A 14,408-nucleotide genomic window follows, 5' to 3' on the forward strand; every position below is an offset into this window, starting at 1 on the left:
CCAGCTAGTAACCCCACCTTATCACCACATAAAATATTAGAACAAGGAAAAAAAAAAATGAATATTTCAAGATCAATTAGACTAAAGACATTTTGCAGGACTGAATTAGTACAGAAATTGAGCATGCCATGAAGTAGATTACTATCTTAAGTACTAACCAAATTAACTGAGAAATTAAGAAGAAAAAACAGCAGAAAAAAAGAAAAAAAAGTTGCATAAACCTATAAGTTTAATCATCCAATAGATCTATGATTAAAATTCAACCTTCTCAAACCATCTATAATTTCAGTCTACTATTGGGTTGCTGCGAGAAGAAAGGAAAAAAAGCAAATTTCAAATCTAAAATAACTTAACTAATTCCCCCAAAAGTAGGGAAGAATATTGCAGCTAAAGATGCCCAAGTCGAAGCTCCAGATCCACTTCCTCCTTGTGATCTTTGAGCAACCCTATGTCCAAATCCAAGTCCAAGTCCAAGTGCAACTCCAAGTCAACCCTAATTATTTTATTCTCTTCCTCCGGATCAATCTTGTTGAAGTATTCATCATCTCTTTGTGAAAAACCCTTAAATATTTGTCCAGCCTCATGATCAACACCACCTCCCATGCCTTTCTTGGGAATCAGATCAGGAAAATGATTTTCCGGCCAGTAGTCATATCTCGGTTTTTTATTTTCATCCATAGATGAAGCTGATGAAGGTGTAGAGACCAGAGTCCTCAGAGAAGGAGAAAACAAGGAATGACATGATGAAAGAGATGAGGATGATGATGTAGAAAAATAAGAGCTAGGATTAGGGCTAGGGTTTTGAGGACATATTTCTGAAGAAAGGGTTGGAGGTAGGAGTCTCAATCTAGCTCTGTCTCTTCTGTGAACATTCATATGACCCCCAAGTGCTTGAGCAGACCTGAACTCTCTCTTGCAAAAGCTACATGCAAAGTTTCTTGTAGTCCATGAATTATCACATAAATTTTCTCCTTCAAAGAAGTTGATACAATCCACTGATCTCGATCCCTTCAGCATCGGTATCTTGCCACAAGTACTCAAGTGAGCCTCTCCATATCACATCTGGTTCAGTTCATCAAATGAAACATAAAAAACGGATTTAATTATGCTATAATCGGAGTAAAACGAAAACCCCATCTTTTAATTTCACAACTTGAGAGAGAGAGAGAGAGAGAGAGACTCACTGAGCTGTTGGATCAGAGAACTATAGTAGTTCGGGTCGAGGAAAGCTGGCTGAGCTGACACTGAAATAAGAAGAAGAAGAAGAAGAAGAAGAAGTAGAAGAAGAGGAAGATGAAGATCCTATTTGATATGAAGTACTACAAATAAAGGCCAAAGTGCTGATACCTATATCTGGATACTGCTCAGCAATGGAAGTGTACAAACTTAAAAAGACATTATTTTAACTTTTTGCTGATTCTAGGAGAGATGTGTCTAGCAATGTGCCTTACGAAGTGTAATACATGAGGACATTGGAAACTAGCTAAAGCTAGCTAGGGTTTTGTGGTCAGTGGGAATAGGAGGAATATCGGAACATGTAAAAGCATATGACTTATAAAAAGCTCACTGCGCACTTGAAGGATGTATAATTAGGGAAAGGATCCTCACCGGATTCTTTTCTTAGAGATCCTAGAGATCCCGTGATCGTGATTGTTCATCGTACATTGTATGGTTAGAAATCATTTCAAAATTTAAAATTTAAAATTAAATATGAATAGTATCCAACAAAAACTGACCACACGATGCACGATAAACGGTCATGATTTTAAAATTCCTAGGATCTCTAGGAAAAGGATCCAACGAGGATCCTTTTCCGTATAATTATTATGCAGGACTTGCGGTATATAATTATAATGGCATATATACCTTAAGATGAACACCTCCAGTAGGATTTTGCGTTAATCCCAGTAATTATGGCTTGTACTATAGAGGTGCCTCCTTTTTACTTAAAGAGTGAGAGAGGGGGAGGGTTCACCTGACCTCTATTAATTAAAGTGTGTTAGCAATGTAATTAACTTTGTGTCCTATTATTGTTGATTTTCCACAACACGATTAAGCTGGTGAAAATGTGGTTATAATGTATAAGACTCCTAATTTCAAGAAATGCTAGAGACTGTATCACATTGTATATCACCTCTCTAGCATAGGTGATGCCTACTTCTGATGTGGTTTTTATTATAAAGCCATACATTAATGGTGGCATTAGGCTAGTTAATTAGGGCAACATGCGCTTGTTACAACCATATTCGATTTCTCTCCATGTAGATTTAAAGTAGTTTAAAACAGATGGCTTGTTTACGGAAACACCTCCCTAAAACTCAACTCGTTTAGCTTAATTCCTTGAAATTCATATTTTGTCACTTAACCCATTGAGACTAAACTTGTGTGTCTCACTTGGCTTCTACATCCAAAGCCTGTTAATAAATCCGTTGCAATTGTTTACGTTGTACAAATAGAACTTCTTGTTTGTTGAGATGTGTGCCACATAAATAGTTTTAACGGGTTTATTAACGTATTTTAGCAATAGGGGCAAAGTGAGATGCAAGTTGATTTCAAAAGATTAAGTGGCAAAATTTATGTTTTAGGGGTAGATTTATGACTCGTTTGGAACTACTTATTTAAAAAGCACTTATGCTCAAAAGAACTTTCAATTTTGAGCACTTATTAGAAGCACATTGAAAGTTTCAATAAAAATGCATGTTCTTCTGGACATACACTTCTTCATGTGCTTTTTTGAACCTAGAAACACTTCAAATTTTTTTATGTAAAACGGGGTTGATTTGGTATTGCTGTGCTTTGGAAAAAAAACTGATTATGCTATGCTGTGAGAATAAGCTCATTTTTGCTGCTTCCCGTTTTCAGCTTCTTTTCACCTAAAAGTGGGAAAATAAGTTGTTTTTAAGTGTTTGTCAAACACCTTTTTGAGCTCAGTTTTTTTTATATCCATTTTTTTTAAATGCACATCAGTACCAAACCAGTACGTAGTCATTCACTTTTAGTGCTTTGAAAATACTTTAAATTATTTTAAATGCATTTCCAAACAAACCCTGGTTCACAAAACCGCTTTAAATTACAAGTTGCCACCCCCATACGCATGAAAGGATTTGGGATTTTACTCATCCAAAATCTGAAAAATCTCATAAATACAGAAAAATTTATAGGTATATTATTCGGGATAGTTCACCGTTGAACACTGATGAAAACCATCAAACAGAATTTCGGTCTACATTATTGAATCCAACTGTAACACGAAATTTGGAAGATTATGCCCACATGGCAGTGTTACAGTTACATTGAAAAAAATTAGGAGAATACAAGAAATTTGGCTTGATCTGAATCAACACAAATGTTTTCCACATAAGCTGTTGTTTGTAAAGAAAAGTACCACAAAATATATACTGAGTTGAGATAAATTAACACATTGAAGCTATCTGATACAATCAATTACAGTGAAATGTTAACAGTAAAACTGGAGGAGGATTCTTATGCACACGTTAACGCCGTGGCCAGTTATCAGGGCGAAATGAAATCACAAAGGACGTTAGTGAATGAGCTCCGACTACGTACTACTCTAAAGTTTACTACACTTGATCCTTGCTACATGCTACCTGACTAATTGATCTATATAATCCTGAGAGAAACTTGTCGGTCTATGATCCTGTATGAAGCATATGGGACGTATATGTTCAAGTCTGGCGATCTATTTACAGTGCCAGAAGTCTGACGTTTAATGAGAGACCCAAATCTAAGCAAGAAGGAAGAAAAATAATTAGAACAAGCTCCGTCAGAAGAAGTCATCAAAAGCCCCCTCCTTCTCACTTTCGGATCCTGCAAAATGTATCATCGAGGGAAAAAAGAAAACATAAAGCAATGAAACACAACTTGTAAGTTAGAAACATAAACCATTTTATCCAAGTTGCAAGGTGAGAAAATGATGTGCAAGGAAATGACTGCTGAATCATGATATCTTTTAGAAACTTTGAGAAGATTCTAATAATTCTTTTCTCAATTGAATAAAAGACAGGCAACAAGCTGATCTAGATTGCGCTTAGTTTTAGCGAATTAAATCACCATAGAAACATTAAATGTTATGTATGATTCATGACCGTTGTGACCAAAAGGTCAAGGGTTTGAGTTGTGGAAACAGCCTCTTTGCAAAGCAAGGATAAGGCTGTGTACGATACACGTTCCCCCCAGACCCTCGCAAAGGAGGGAGCCTTGTTGGCCTAGGGTCGCCCTTTTATCATATAGGACCATTGTCTTTTGTGAAATCACTTACAAAGTGGGATCAAATGCAAACTCACTTAGAAAATTGATGGTGGTTCTGGATTAAAATTACATATGACCAGAAAATTAAAATGCATAGAACTGAGCTAACCTGAAACTTCTATGCCTGAAACGTCCTGAACTATAAGCTGGATAGAATTGGGGCCAAGAGAGGAAAAGTTAGCTGAACTTGTAGCTGGAGCTGGAAAAGTGAAATCTGAGTCGGCGGATGAACATTCAGAGTTACTGGAAATGCTATCAAACCCTTCATGTCTAACAAAAGGTCCTGAAGTTGTTGAACTTGACTTGGACACGGTAGATAAGATTGTTTTCAGCTCCGAAACTTGGTTTGACATGCAATATATCATCCTGACACACACTAGATTATATTTAGTATTAGTCAAATGAATTTATGAGCAGCTTTACAAACATCATTAGAATGATCGTAAGTTGTCATATATGCACAAATCTTAACAAGTAAGAAGCAAAATTCCCATCACTGAAACGCTCCGTCTCTGGTACTTTCCAGCTTAATGCATCATGTACCCAAAGAAAAAGAAATCTTAATTAATGATTTAAAGGAATTAGATTGGGAATCTCATTACAGTGATTGTGAATCGAATTATTTTTTAAAGAAAAACCTATAACACGCTTCAACAAATAGGATTTGATAGTCCTAACATACAGAAACTATATTTGATTCCTTTCTATGGTGAAGAAACTAGACAAGCACATACACAAAATGAATGAGAACTGAAATACAGAGAGAGTATAATTTGTACTACCTGTTCAAAGATTCCTGAAGTTGATGAACTATTCTTTCAGTTTCCTCTAATTTTTTACGTCCTTCCTCACTTGATACCCGAGCTTCTACAAACCTCCTTTCACACTCATTGGCTCTTTGTTTTTCTGCTTGCAACATGGCCTATGTGAAAAAAGACAGAAGTATCAATTTGTAGATGCTGTAATTCCTATGCCAGTAAAAGATGGTAACAAAATTGACATAAACCTAATGTTAATTCCCTCATCTATTAGTTCGATATCATTACCTTCAGACTTTCAACCTCTGCAGTAAGAGTTTTAACTCTTTCAGCATTTTGATCAGGACTTGAAAGATCTTTGGTCATAGAGCATGCGTCTTCAGTTTCTACCTGTGCAACCTGACTTTTAGACAACACATCTATTTCAACACCTCTGCTTACATTAGTAAGAAGGGGGGACTCCGCATTTGTTGCCTCTTTAACCTTTTCTTTTTCCAAGTCAGTCTGCAAAAATTATTTAAACGTTTAGTAAAAAGTAAAAAAAAAGCACTACCTGACATAATGCTCCTGACTTTATACAAAGTATAATACTTGTCTGTAACAAATAGATTTCATTACGAGAATTGATAAGTACAGAAACTTTGTGCCACATTATTGTGAGTGCCATGTATTGATTTCAACAAGTTGATCAGGATATTCTTTGATATTTCTTAATTTCTATCAGTGCAACCTGATATTAAAGCAACAAATACATTTCAACTTTGCTCACACTAGCTTGCACGGAGGACTCCAACTTTGTTGTTTCTTCTCCTTTTGCTTCCAAGTCAGTCTGCACAAATTAGCATAATTCAGTAAAAGAATTTAAAAGGGACTGCCTAGCATGAAGATTCTGAACTCGGAGAAAGTACAATAGTCATCTGTAAAACATTGAGTTCATAATACGAATTTTAAGTGAAAGGATAGTTCCATTACAAGATTTAAAAGTGAAGATATTTGATGCCCCAGTAACCCTAGCATAATGTTTATCATTCATATGCAAAGCATTGATTTCTTAGTAAGAGCTTAGAAGTAAATAAATTTGGTGCTGCATTATTGATATTTCTTTAAGTTCTGAACAATAAATTTCAGCTTAGATTGGGCTCTACATCTAAAATCATTACAAGCAGCCATTGTCCGTAAACCTCTCTTTAGACAATTGAGGAGAATTTAATTTTAAGGTTTTCTCCACATGTTTCACAAATCCTTTGGGAATGTGAAAAGAAACCAAATATGTAATATAGAGAAACAAGAAACTAGGTCACCTGAATAACTGCCACATTAACTTTACATCTAAAATCTTCACGAGCAGCCATTGCCCGTAAACCTGTCTGTAAGACAAAGGAGGACCAAGATGAGAGCCTTTTCTCAAACTATGTATATTTTATATAGAAACTCTGCACATTGCATGTAGAAAGTCTTCCAAGCAAGGCATTAAGACAAATTCTTTGAAAAAGTGAAAAGCACCTATGTATATTGTATATAGAAAGTTAGCAACGGAGGAAGCTGGATAATCACCTGAATAATAATTGCCGCATTAACCCTATATCTAAATTCATCACGGGCAGCCATTGCCCGCACGCCTGCCTGTAAGATAGTCGAAGAGAACTTTATTCTGAGATAATCTTTTCTCGCCAGGCGTTTACGGGCAGTCTTCTGAATTTTAACTGCAGAAATCTCCCGCTTCTTGAGCTTCAATAACTTGCGAGCCAGTTCTCCTGAATCATAACAACGAAATACTTGTGAAATATTGTATTATATAAAACTAGCAAGTATATGCAGGTAATTGCAAAGGTATTTAGTATATATAGCTGATAAGCGCACTAACTGCTAGGGTAACGGAAATCTACATAAATGAATGAGGAGGATCAAATCCATCAAAATACATTCAGTAAAACTTAAAATTTTAAGGATTTTGCATGAAAAAAGAAAAAAAAAAGGAACATCTCAAGAAAATGGCTACCTCTTCTTTTTATGCACTCACCTTTACAAAATGATTGCACGCAAATAGAAGCCTCCAGTGTAGAAACATACTTCTTACGAGTAATACAAGTTCTGCCCCGGGTTTGAATCACCTTAGCTGAGTCACCGAGTAAGAGTATTCTCTTTGCATCTAGCTCAGCCATCTGACCAGCTCTTAGGAAAACCTTTGTTTTCCCTATCTGAATAAGCAAATAAATACATAAACCTTAATTGAATATATAAAGATATCTTGCAAGTAAACGTAATCTTTGATTTTAAGGTATTTCACACTGCCTCTATAAATAAGCCATGGGTAAACTCTTTAGGGGAAAATTCATTATTTACAGAACAATTTTGTGTCTTGAATTTCTATTGGTCCTCCTATTTTCTTTCCTCCCCTCCTTATTCCCTCTTCACTCTGTTTTCAGTTATTTCAATTGGGTTATGCATCATAGCTAATCCAATTAACAATCGTCATAGGTTCGGAGCTTCCTTAGAATATGATAATTCTGTTGAAACACCAAGGCAAAGCCAAGTATATCTGGAGTTCCATAATTTTCTGTTGTGAATCTTGTCATGTGATTGTCAATGTAAGAGAGATTGATAAGCACTAATGCTCTTATTACCTGATAATCTTTAAGCCCCATCTTCACCAGAATCTTTTCGCTGGCTTCATTTTCAGGACAACTGATTATATAGGCATTGAGTTCAGAAGTGGGAACATAACCAAAACGCCATTGAAAAACCAGAAAAGATAGCAATGAGATTGAAGACGAAAATGTGAAAAAAAAAATGGATGCATAAGTTGAAACTTACTCCATTTTTGAAACTTCCGGGGCCAGGACACGAAATCGAGTTAAAAATTCAGAAAAACTCCTGTAAGTAGGGTATCCAGCACATTTTATTCGCACAGCCTCTAAAACACCCTACGCAGATGACGAAGTTTTAATGCCACCAATTCATAATAAGTCATAACACACAATTCACGTTATACTTACACCAGAACGTAGCTGTTGCAAGACATTAACATTCTCGAATATAGCAGGCTTTAAGACACTATTCGGCTTTATACATCTTATGTAATGGGGTTCTGTAAAATTTAGTATTTCCATCAATTGTTGGAGTTGTAGCTGCATCAATAAGGTCAAGAAATTAGGTTTCACCTTTATGAATTAAATCATCTCATGACACTTGGAAAAACATGAGTAATTGCTTTTCCAGTATTTTCTAAAGTACAATCCAAAACACCAATATTCATTCTTTCTGAGACCACAATTGTAGGCAGATGGCCTCAATAGAAGATACCTTGAAACGAGAACTGATGGATGAGAACTTGGAAGATTTGGTTGCCTCCTCAGTAAGTGGAGGGAAAAGGCCTGCTACAAAAGAACATGTTGAAGCACTCAACAAATCTCGATGTTCAGGAACAATATAGTCTTTATTTTTGTCTAGGAATTGATCAGACTGATATTGTACCTGAAAAAAGAAGTGCAGAAAGTTAACAAAGTTCAGTGGAAACCACATTACAAAAGATAGATTTCAGTGCAGGAACCAAGCTCACTTCTCCTGCATAATGAACAATGGTGAAATCTGAGCGGGTCAGTTTTGGCTTGATGAAGCGTTTGTGATCTTTGAATGTCTGATACAGCTTCGTTGAAAATGTTTCATGAGTTGATTTTGGAAACATACTGCAATGCGACAATGTTATCCAAGAAAAATGTGAGTAGAAATTTAAATGAACTATTGAAAACTTAAGTTTTACAATAATGTTTGATAAAAGAACAATGGAGTCAAAGGATTAGATGCAACCAGTATCTGATTGATTTAAACTTGGCATGCATGAAAAGCAGGGTAGAACATCTAATCTAATGGTGGGATCGGAAAAGATGAATCTGATAAATTGCATCTCTCTCTCTCTCTCTCTCTCTCTGTGTACATGCACGTATGTATACATACAACATAGGGTCTTCAAAAAGATGAATGTCATAAATTGCATCCAAGTGATTTAAGACCTCTCTCTCTCTCTCTGTGTACATACTACATAGGGTCTTCGAACATACTACCTCTCTCTCTCTCTCTCTCTCTCTCTCTCTCTCTCCCCATTTACATGCCAGTGTGCACACACATATGTGTACATAGGGTCTTCGAACATACTACCTAATAAAATAAATCTTACGAAGTTCCAATAAGAGAACAAACCATACTATATAAAGGCAGTTTCTTTTCTTTTGGGCATGAAAATAAGAAGAGTGTCATGATTTCATAAAAAGCTGGAGATGTACTATTCACCTAATACGAAGTATCTGAGCAGGAATCTCTGTCCACATGTGTGTGCAATTTCAGTGAAGAACGTGGATATTTTCTATCATAACTTCACCTAATATGAAGTATCTGAGCAAGAACCACTTTGTATATGTGCAAGTGTGTGTGTGCATGTAACTGCAGTCAAGAATAAGAGATGATCATACCAAGCTTCATCAAGTAGAGCAATAATCCCACCTTTCTTCTGCAGAAACAAAATCAATTAGTGATGAGTGTATGGCAGCTAATTCAGTATACTACATAATTTAACTGCTGGATGAACAAATCAGAAATACACTAAAATAAGGCCGAATATACCATTCAGAAACACATGCAGAATTTTAACAATTATTAGCACAGAATGAAAAGACATTCTGGGGTCCAAAATAAAGGTTGTAACAACAAACATGAAGCCCCATACACTCTAATATCATGAATGATGCGTCAATGGGAAAGGGACAAGTCTCTGATTTTAGAATAAAGGCTTATACAACTTTAAGAGAGAGAGAGAGAGAGAGAGAGAGAGTAAAAAGAAGACCTGTTCAATGAGATCCAGGACATCTTTATTATCCACAAATTCTATGTAGCTCCAATTGATTTCCTCTTTAGTGTATTCCTCTTGTTCCGTCTTGAATACATGCTGAATCAAATCATAACACTTAGATGATACATTAAAAAAATTTCCTTAAAACTGAAGTTTTCAAGTATGACTAACCTCGTACCTTGTTGAAATGTTGTTGCAGCTTTTCATTAGTGTAATTAATACAGAACTGCTCAAAACTGCATTAATGAAACATAATAAGTTAGGACTGAAAATACTCAGTGAGATTCTAGCTAAATTTAATTTCATAGTTCTAGCTCAATTTCATATCCTCATTTATTATTATCTATAACTGAGTGAATTTGGATTCAGCAATACAGACGATTTCCCAAGTACCTTAGTGCAGGTCAGAAGTTCAAGTCACCCGATGGTAGGTAGTGATAGTTCTCCTTATGTGTACTAATAGTCTAGTATAGATTACAATGTCGTTTTGTATTTGTTACATGCACAGAACTTAATCACGCAGATTCCAGCCCAAATATATCTATGCATACCACATTTTTTGTAGTCAATCATTACCTGTTAGTTTTGAAGCTTTCAAAACCATATATATCAAGAACACCAATCAGACATTTTGAGCTAGGGTCTTGTCCAATTGAGAAATTGATCTTATCCACCAACCTGAAGATATAAAGGAAAATAAATAAATCAAAAAAACCAATATTGTTAGATGCTACATTTCCACGGTCAGCATTTGAGTGAAAATGATTCAGAAGATAGAATGTTACCAGTCAAACAAACGAGAATATATAGTTTTGGCCAATCCATCCCTGCTAACTGTTGCGCCAAGGGGATCAAGACTTCTTTTAATAATTTCTTCTGGAGTAACCATTACACGCTTACACAGTGCATCTTCCAATGCCCGAGGATTACACCTGAAATATGAATAAGACAGATCAAAACTGCACTGTGATTGAAAGAGGAAAGTATGAATTATGTCTATAGCAAAGCTTGAGTCACACATGAGAAGTTCTGCTGTCATTTGAAGATGAAAAAGGGATTCATCATTTTTCAGAACAGATGAGTCATTATCTTCCCCATTGGCAAAATCTATATTACCAAGGTGAAGAATTGCAGCTACAACTCTGAAAATAGCCTCCTGAGAGATGAGAAAAAATTATTCCCAGATTTTCAGTATAATGATACTCAACTTAGCAGTAAACAAATATCAGATTCAAATAAAATAAAATAAAAAATACCTGTTCTACTGCATTTATTCCAACAACATCCATGCCTCTCCGAGTGGCGAGATAATCATGTTGATCACTTATTCCATCAAGTTCATAGCAATTTGATTGATTCAGATAGTGATATAATTTAGGTTCTCCCAACTTATATTTCTCTGTTTCCTGATGAGATTAAATCTGTTAACAGGAAATTTTTGAAAATATCATAGATATGCACTAAAGTAGAAAATTAAGCTATCTACCTGAGGTGGAGCAGCACAAAGAAGATAAAAACAGTGATAGTTACGCTCTGAATCCGAAATCTGGCAAACACGAGATCTCTCTAAGAGATATGTTCTAATGGCTGCCCCTGATATTCTACCACGTTTATCAAATTGAATCTCGACAAATTTCCCAAAGCGGCTTCACCAATATATTCAAGAGAAAAAAAGTTAGGTACGGACTACGAAAGTTTCAATGTATTTTTTTTTTTTTCCGCCAGGAATCTCATCACAAACAACTGCAACCCTGGTTTTTAGGTGCACATGCAAACCCATATTATTTTCTACTCCTGATTTTAATATACACTGAATGCCCATGAAATATAAGACGTGAAAGTAAATCCAAAGACATGCTGAGCCTACAAACCTAACAACAGCAGAAACAACACAAAATCTCAAAGCATTTAACAATTTCTCACCTGGAATTGTTATTTCTAACAGTCTTAGCATTGCCAAATGCTTCAAGAACTGGATTTGACTGTACCATGTAAGTTACAACAACAACAAAAATTAGAATGGTACAACCCAGTTGAGAAAAAATATTAATAAAATATTGGCACTGAATATCATTTTCTTAGTGATGGGAATGAATGGTTATGCAAGGGTTCAGATCTCACTAGACTGACTAAAAAAGTTAGATGCCGAAATACAGTTCAAGCTAAACAGCTTACTTCTAAAACTTTTTGTTCAACACTCCGCCCTTCAGCTGCAGCATTACCACCCAAATAGGCAAGGTAGCGCATAAGCATTTTAGTTGTTTCAGTCTTACCAGCTCCGCTTTCCCCACTAACCAGAATCGAGTTGCCTTTTCCCTCAGTAATCATTTCCCTGATCACATTCAGGAAATTCAATAAAGTAACTGCATCATCATTTAAAGACAAAGAGTAGCAAGCAAAAGAAACACAGTTCACCTGTATGCAGCATCTGCTATTGCAAAAACATGAGGGCTCAGTTCTCCAAATGGCACTCCATTATACCGTTCCATCATATGAGCATCATACAGATGTGAGAGACTTTGGAATGGATTGATGGCGATGAGAATGTTTCCAGTGTAAGTCTGCCATGATGTCAAAGTATTATAACAGAGACGCCCATAGCTGCAGTAATTAATCACTTTCTTCACCAGGGTGTACATTAGTTTTACTCAAAACAGAAGATGAGAAAAATCTTACATAAATTTCATTTATCTCATATCTAGTTGCCAAATTGTGAAGCACTCCAGGTTCATGCAAGTATGCTAGCTTAGTCATGTCATCAAGTCCATCAGGAGGAGTTTCTGTATCTTTTGGGTATATTTTTAACAGCTTTGCTACAACCTGGACAAAATGAAAGTAGGTCGACTGAACAAATAAACAAATTGGTGTTTCAGTAAAGCTGCATATGAAGTGACATTTTGGCACATGACTCAAGGAGTCATTTTCACATAAGGAAACTAAGATGGAAATATCGAACAGAAGCTTCTAATAAGAAGAGACTTTCAGTAAGTCCCAAAATGATAACAGATCTGCATAAATTGCTTGCGAGAAACTCAAAATTATAAAAATTATATGTCTATGAAGTCTTTCAGGAGAACATAATAAATCTTGCAGAAGAAGAAGAGGAGAAGGAAAAATGATGGAGGGAAGGGGCAAACCACAATGATATAGACCATGCAGAAAAAGAACCATCCAACACAAAAAAGATAACAGCAGATTTGATCTCTTCTTAAATAACATCTTAGTATTTCTAAGCAGAAGCTAGAACGATGCAGAAAACTGCTGGCCAAAGCTGTGTTAACAAGCACTAAAATACCAACTGTCTATAAATGGAGAGAAAATCTTATCGTGCTTGAAATCCAGCTCTTAACTGTCTCTTGGTTAGCCAAAAACACAAAAAATAAAGAAATATCACACCACAACTGCTACTTCTTTGCCTAATGAACCCAACATGTACAAAATCATATAAATACCAATGAAGATCAAAGCCCCAAAATCCTTAAAACTGAAACTAGCAAATAATAAATTAGAAAAATGTTGGATTTAAAGACAAATGAATAAGACCAAAAGCTTCAGACTTAAATAATAACAACTCTTGTGGCAGAAAGAAAACAATAACAACTGCACTACCTTATTCCCATCACTAGTTTGAATCTCAGCGTCATCACCCTTAATATTTAGTACTTCACCGTCAATCCAAACTGATTCTGGTTTTTCAACCCAAACATGAGAACCAACAACAATGGTCACTGGCTTGGCCTGCAGCAGTTAAAGGTTTTACCACTTAATCAGTTCAATGCTTTCTTTTCCCTTTCAGTAAGCAGTTAAAATCTGGAATGCAAGTAAAATACATCTCCTTTTTCACATTTTTGTTTGGACAATATATACCAAAATCCACAATAGTCAGTTTACATGTTCAGTAGGTAATAAGCTCATCAGATCACCGACCACGGAAAAAAAGAAACTTATGGGATCTCATTTTATCCACTGTGTTTTCAATCTAAGAAGATTACAGCGATATCCCTTAGCACCCAAGTTTGAATCCACCTCCAGTAGTTTAGAGTACTTTAAAATATCGTCTTTTCGGAAAAAGCACAATAGTTTTCCTTAACCTACACACTAAAGGAGCAGCATTTATCATCATACTACATTTTCATGGAAGATCACAAATAGAAACCAGAAATGTAAAGCAAGGTTTCGAAATTTGACACACCATTCCAATCGATTCTCAACGAGAAACCCAGAAACGGAGATACCCTTCTGCACAAGAATCAAAACCCACAAAGATTTCAGCGATTTTAATTTCCATTTCTCATAAAAATAATGGTAGAGTTTTAGAGTGGAAGGAAACGAAAAAACTTGCAGAAGTTGCTTACTCTTTGCTTTTCTTCTTTTTGTTCCTCGTTGATTTGGGATTGCGTTGTTCGCGTCGTTTGGTTTGTGGAAGTGGCAGTCTTCGCACGCCCACAATTCGCCATTCTTGTGGCTCTCTTTCACTCTCTTCGCGCCTTACTCTCACTCTTTCTTCACAAGAAAGAGACGACTGTTAAAATATTTTT

At 35.8% G+C, this 14,408-nt stretch overlaps 2 protein-coding genes across 8 annotated transcripts; both read right to left on the reverse strand.

Moving 5' to 3' along the window:
• Positions 1–224: 224 nt before the first annotated feature.
• On the reverse strand, positions 225–1,504 carry LOC125472593 (transcriptional regulator SUPERMAN-like). Its single transcript, XM_048574241.1, has 2 exons — positions 1,185–1,504; positions 225–1,062 (listed from the first exon to the last, which is right to left on the reverse strand). The coding sequence occupies exon 2, from the start codon at positions 1,015–1,017 to the stop codon at positions 388–390; it is 630 nt and encodes a 209-aa protein (XP_048430198.1). The 5' UTR covers positions 1,018–1,062; positions 1,185–1,504; the 3' UTR covers positions 225–387.
• A 1,878-nt stretch (positions 1,505–3,382) lies between these two features.
• On the reverse strand, positions 3,383–14,408 carry LOC103967726 (myosin-16-like). Of its 7 annotated transcripts, XM_048574126.1 has the most exons (28): positions 14,226–14,408; positions 14,063–14,109; positions 13,480–13,608; positions 12,547–12,714; positions 12,286–12,431; positions 12,046–12,202; positions 11,794–11,852; positions 11,357–11,516; positions 11,127–11,276; positions 10,890–11,026; positions 10,656–10,802; positions 10,447–10,548; positions 10,049–10,106; positions 9,865–9,966; positions 9,494–9,531; positions 8,587–8,713; positions 8,331–8,501; positions 8,024–8,155; positions 7,842–7,951; positions 7,652–7,712; positions 7,048–7,225; positions 6,582–6,781; positions 6,329–6,394; positions 5,797–5,856; positions 5,316–5,531; positions 5,052–5,191; positions 4,379–4,635; positions 3,383–3,828 (listed from the first exon to the last, which is right to left on the reverse strand). In XM_048574126.1, the coding sequence occupies exons 2-28, from the start codon at positions 14,063–14,065 to the stop codon at positions 3,785–3,787; spliced, it is 3,318 nt and encodes a 1,105-aa protein (XP_048430083.1). In that variant the 5' UTR covers positions 14,066–14,109; positions 14,226–14,408; the 3' UTR covers positions 3,383–3,784. The 7 variants fall into 7 exon arrangements, with proteins under 7 accessions (XP_048430083.1, XP_048430082.1, XP_048430084.1 ...); XM_048574125.1 differs by lacking the exons at positions 14,063–14,109; positions 14,226–14,408 and adding an exon at positions 13,762–14,022; XM_048574127.1 differs by lacking the exons at positions 14,063–14,109; positions 14,226–14,408 and adding an exon at positions 13,762–14,019 and having other exon boundaries at positions 12,547–12,690.

The sequence above is a fragment of a genome, unplaced genomic scaffold, assembly GCF_019419815.1.
Source record: "Pyrus x bretschneideri cultivar Hongxiangsu unplaced genomic scaffold, Pyrus_bretschneideri_v1 Contig7, whole genome shotgun sequence".
Lineage (NCBI taxonomy): Eukaryota > Viridiplantae > Streptophyta > Magnoliopsida > Rosales > Rosaceae > Pyrus > Pyrus x bretschneideri.

Coding starts and splice junctions, on each gene's coding strand:
- LOC125472593 (XM_048574241.1), bottom strand. CDS start 1,017: ATGCTGAAGGGATCGAGATCAGTGGATTGTATCAACTTCTTTGAAGGA.
- LOC103967726 (XM_048574125.1), bottom strand. CDS start 13,785: ATGAGCTTATTACCTACTGAACAT. Junction 10,107..10,446: donor GAAAGCTTCAAAACTAACAG/GTAATGATTGAC, acceptor TCATTAATGCAG/TTTTGAGCAGTTCTGTATTA. Junction 3,829..4,378: donor TTCAGGCATAGAAGTTTCAG/GTTAGCTCAGTT, acceptor TACATTTTGCAG/GATCCGAAAGTGAGAAGGAG.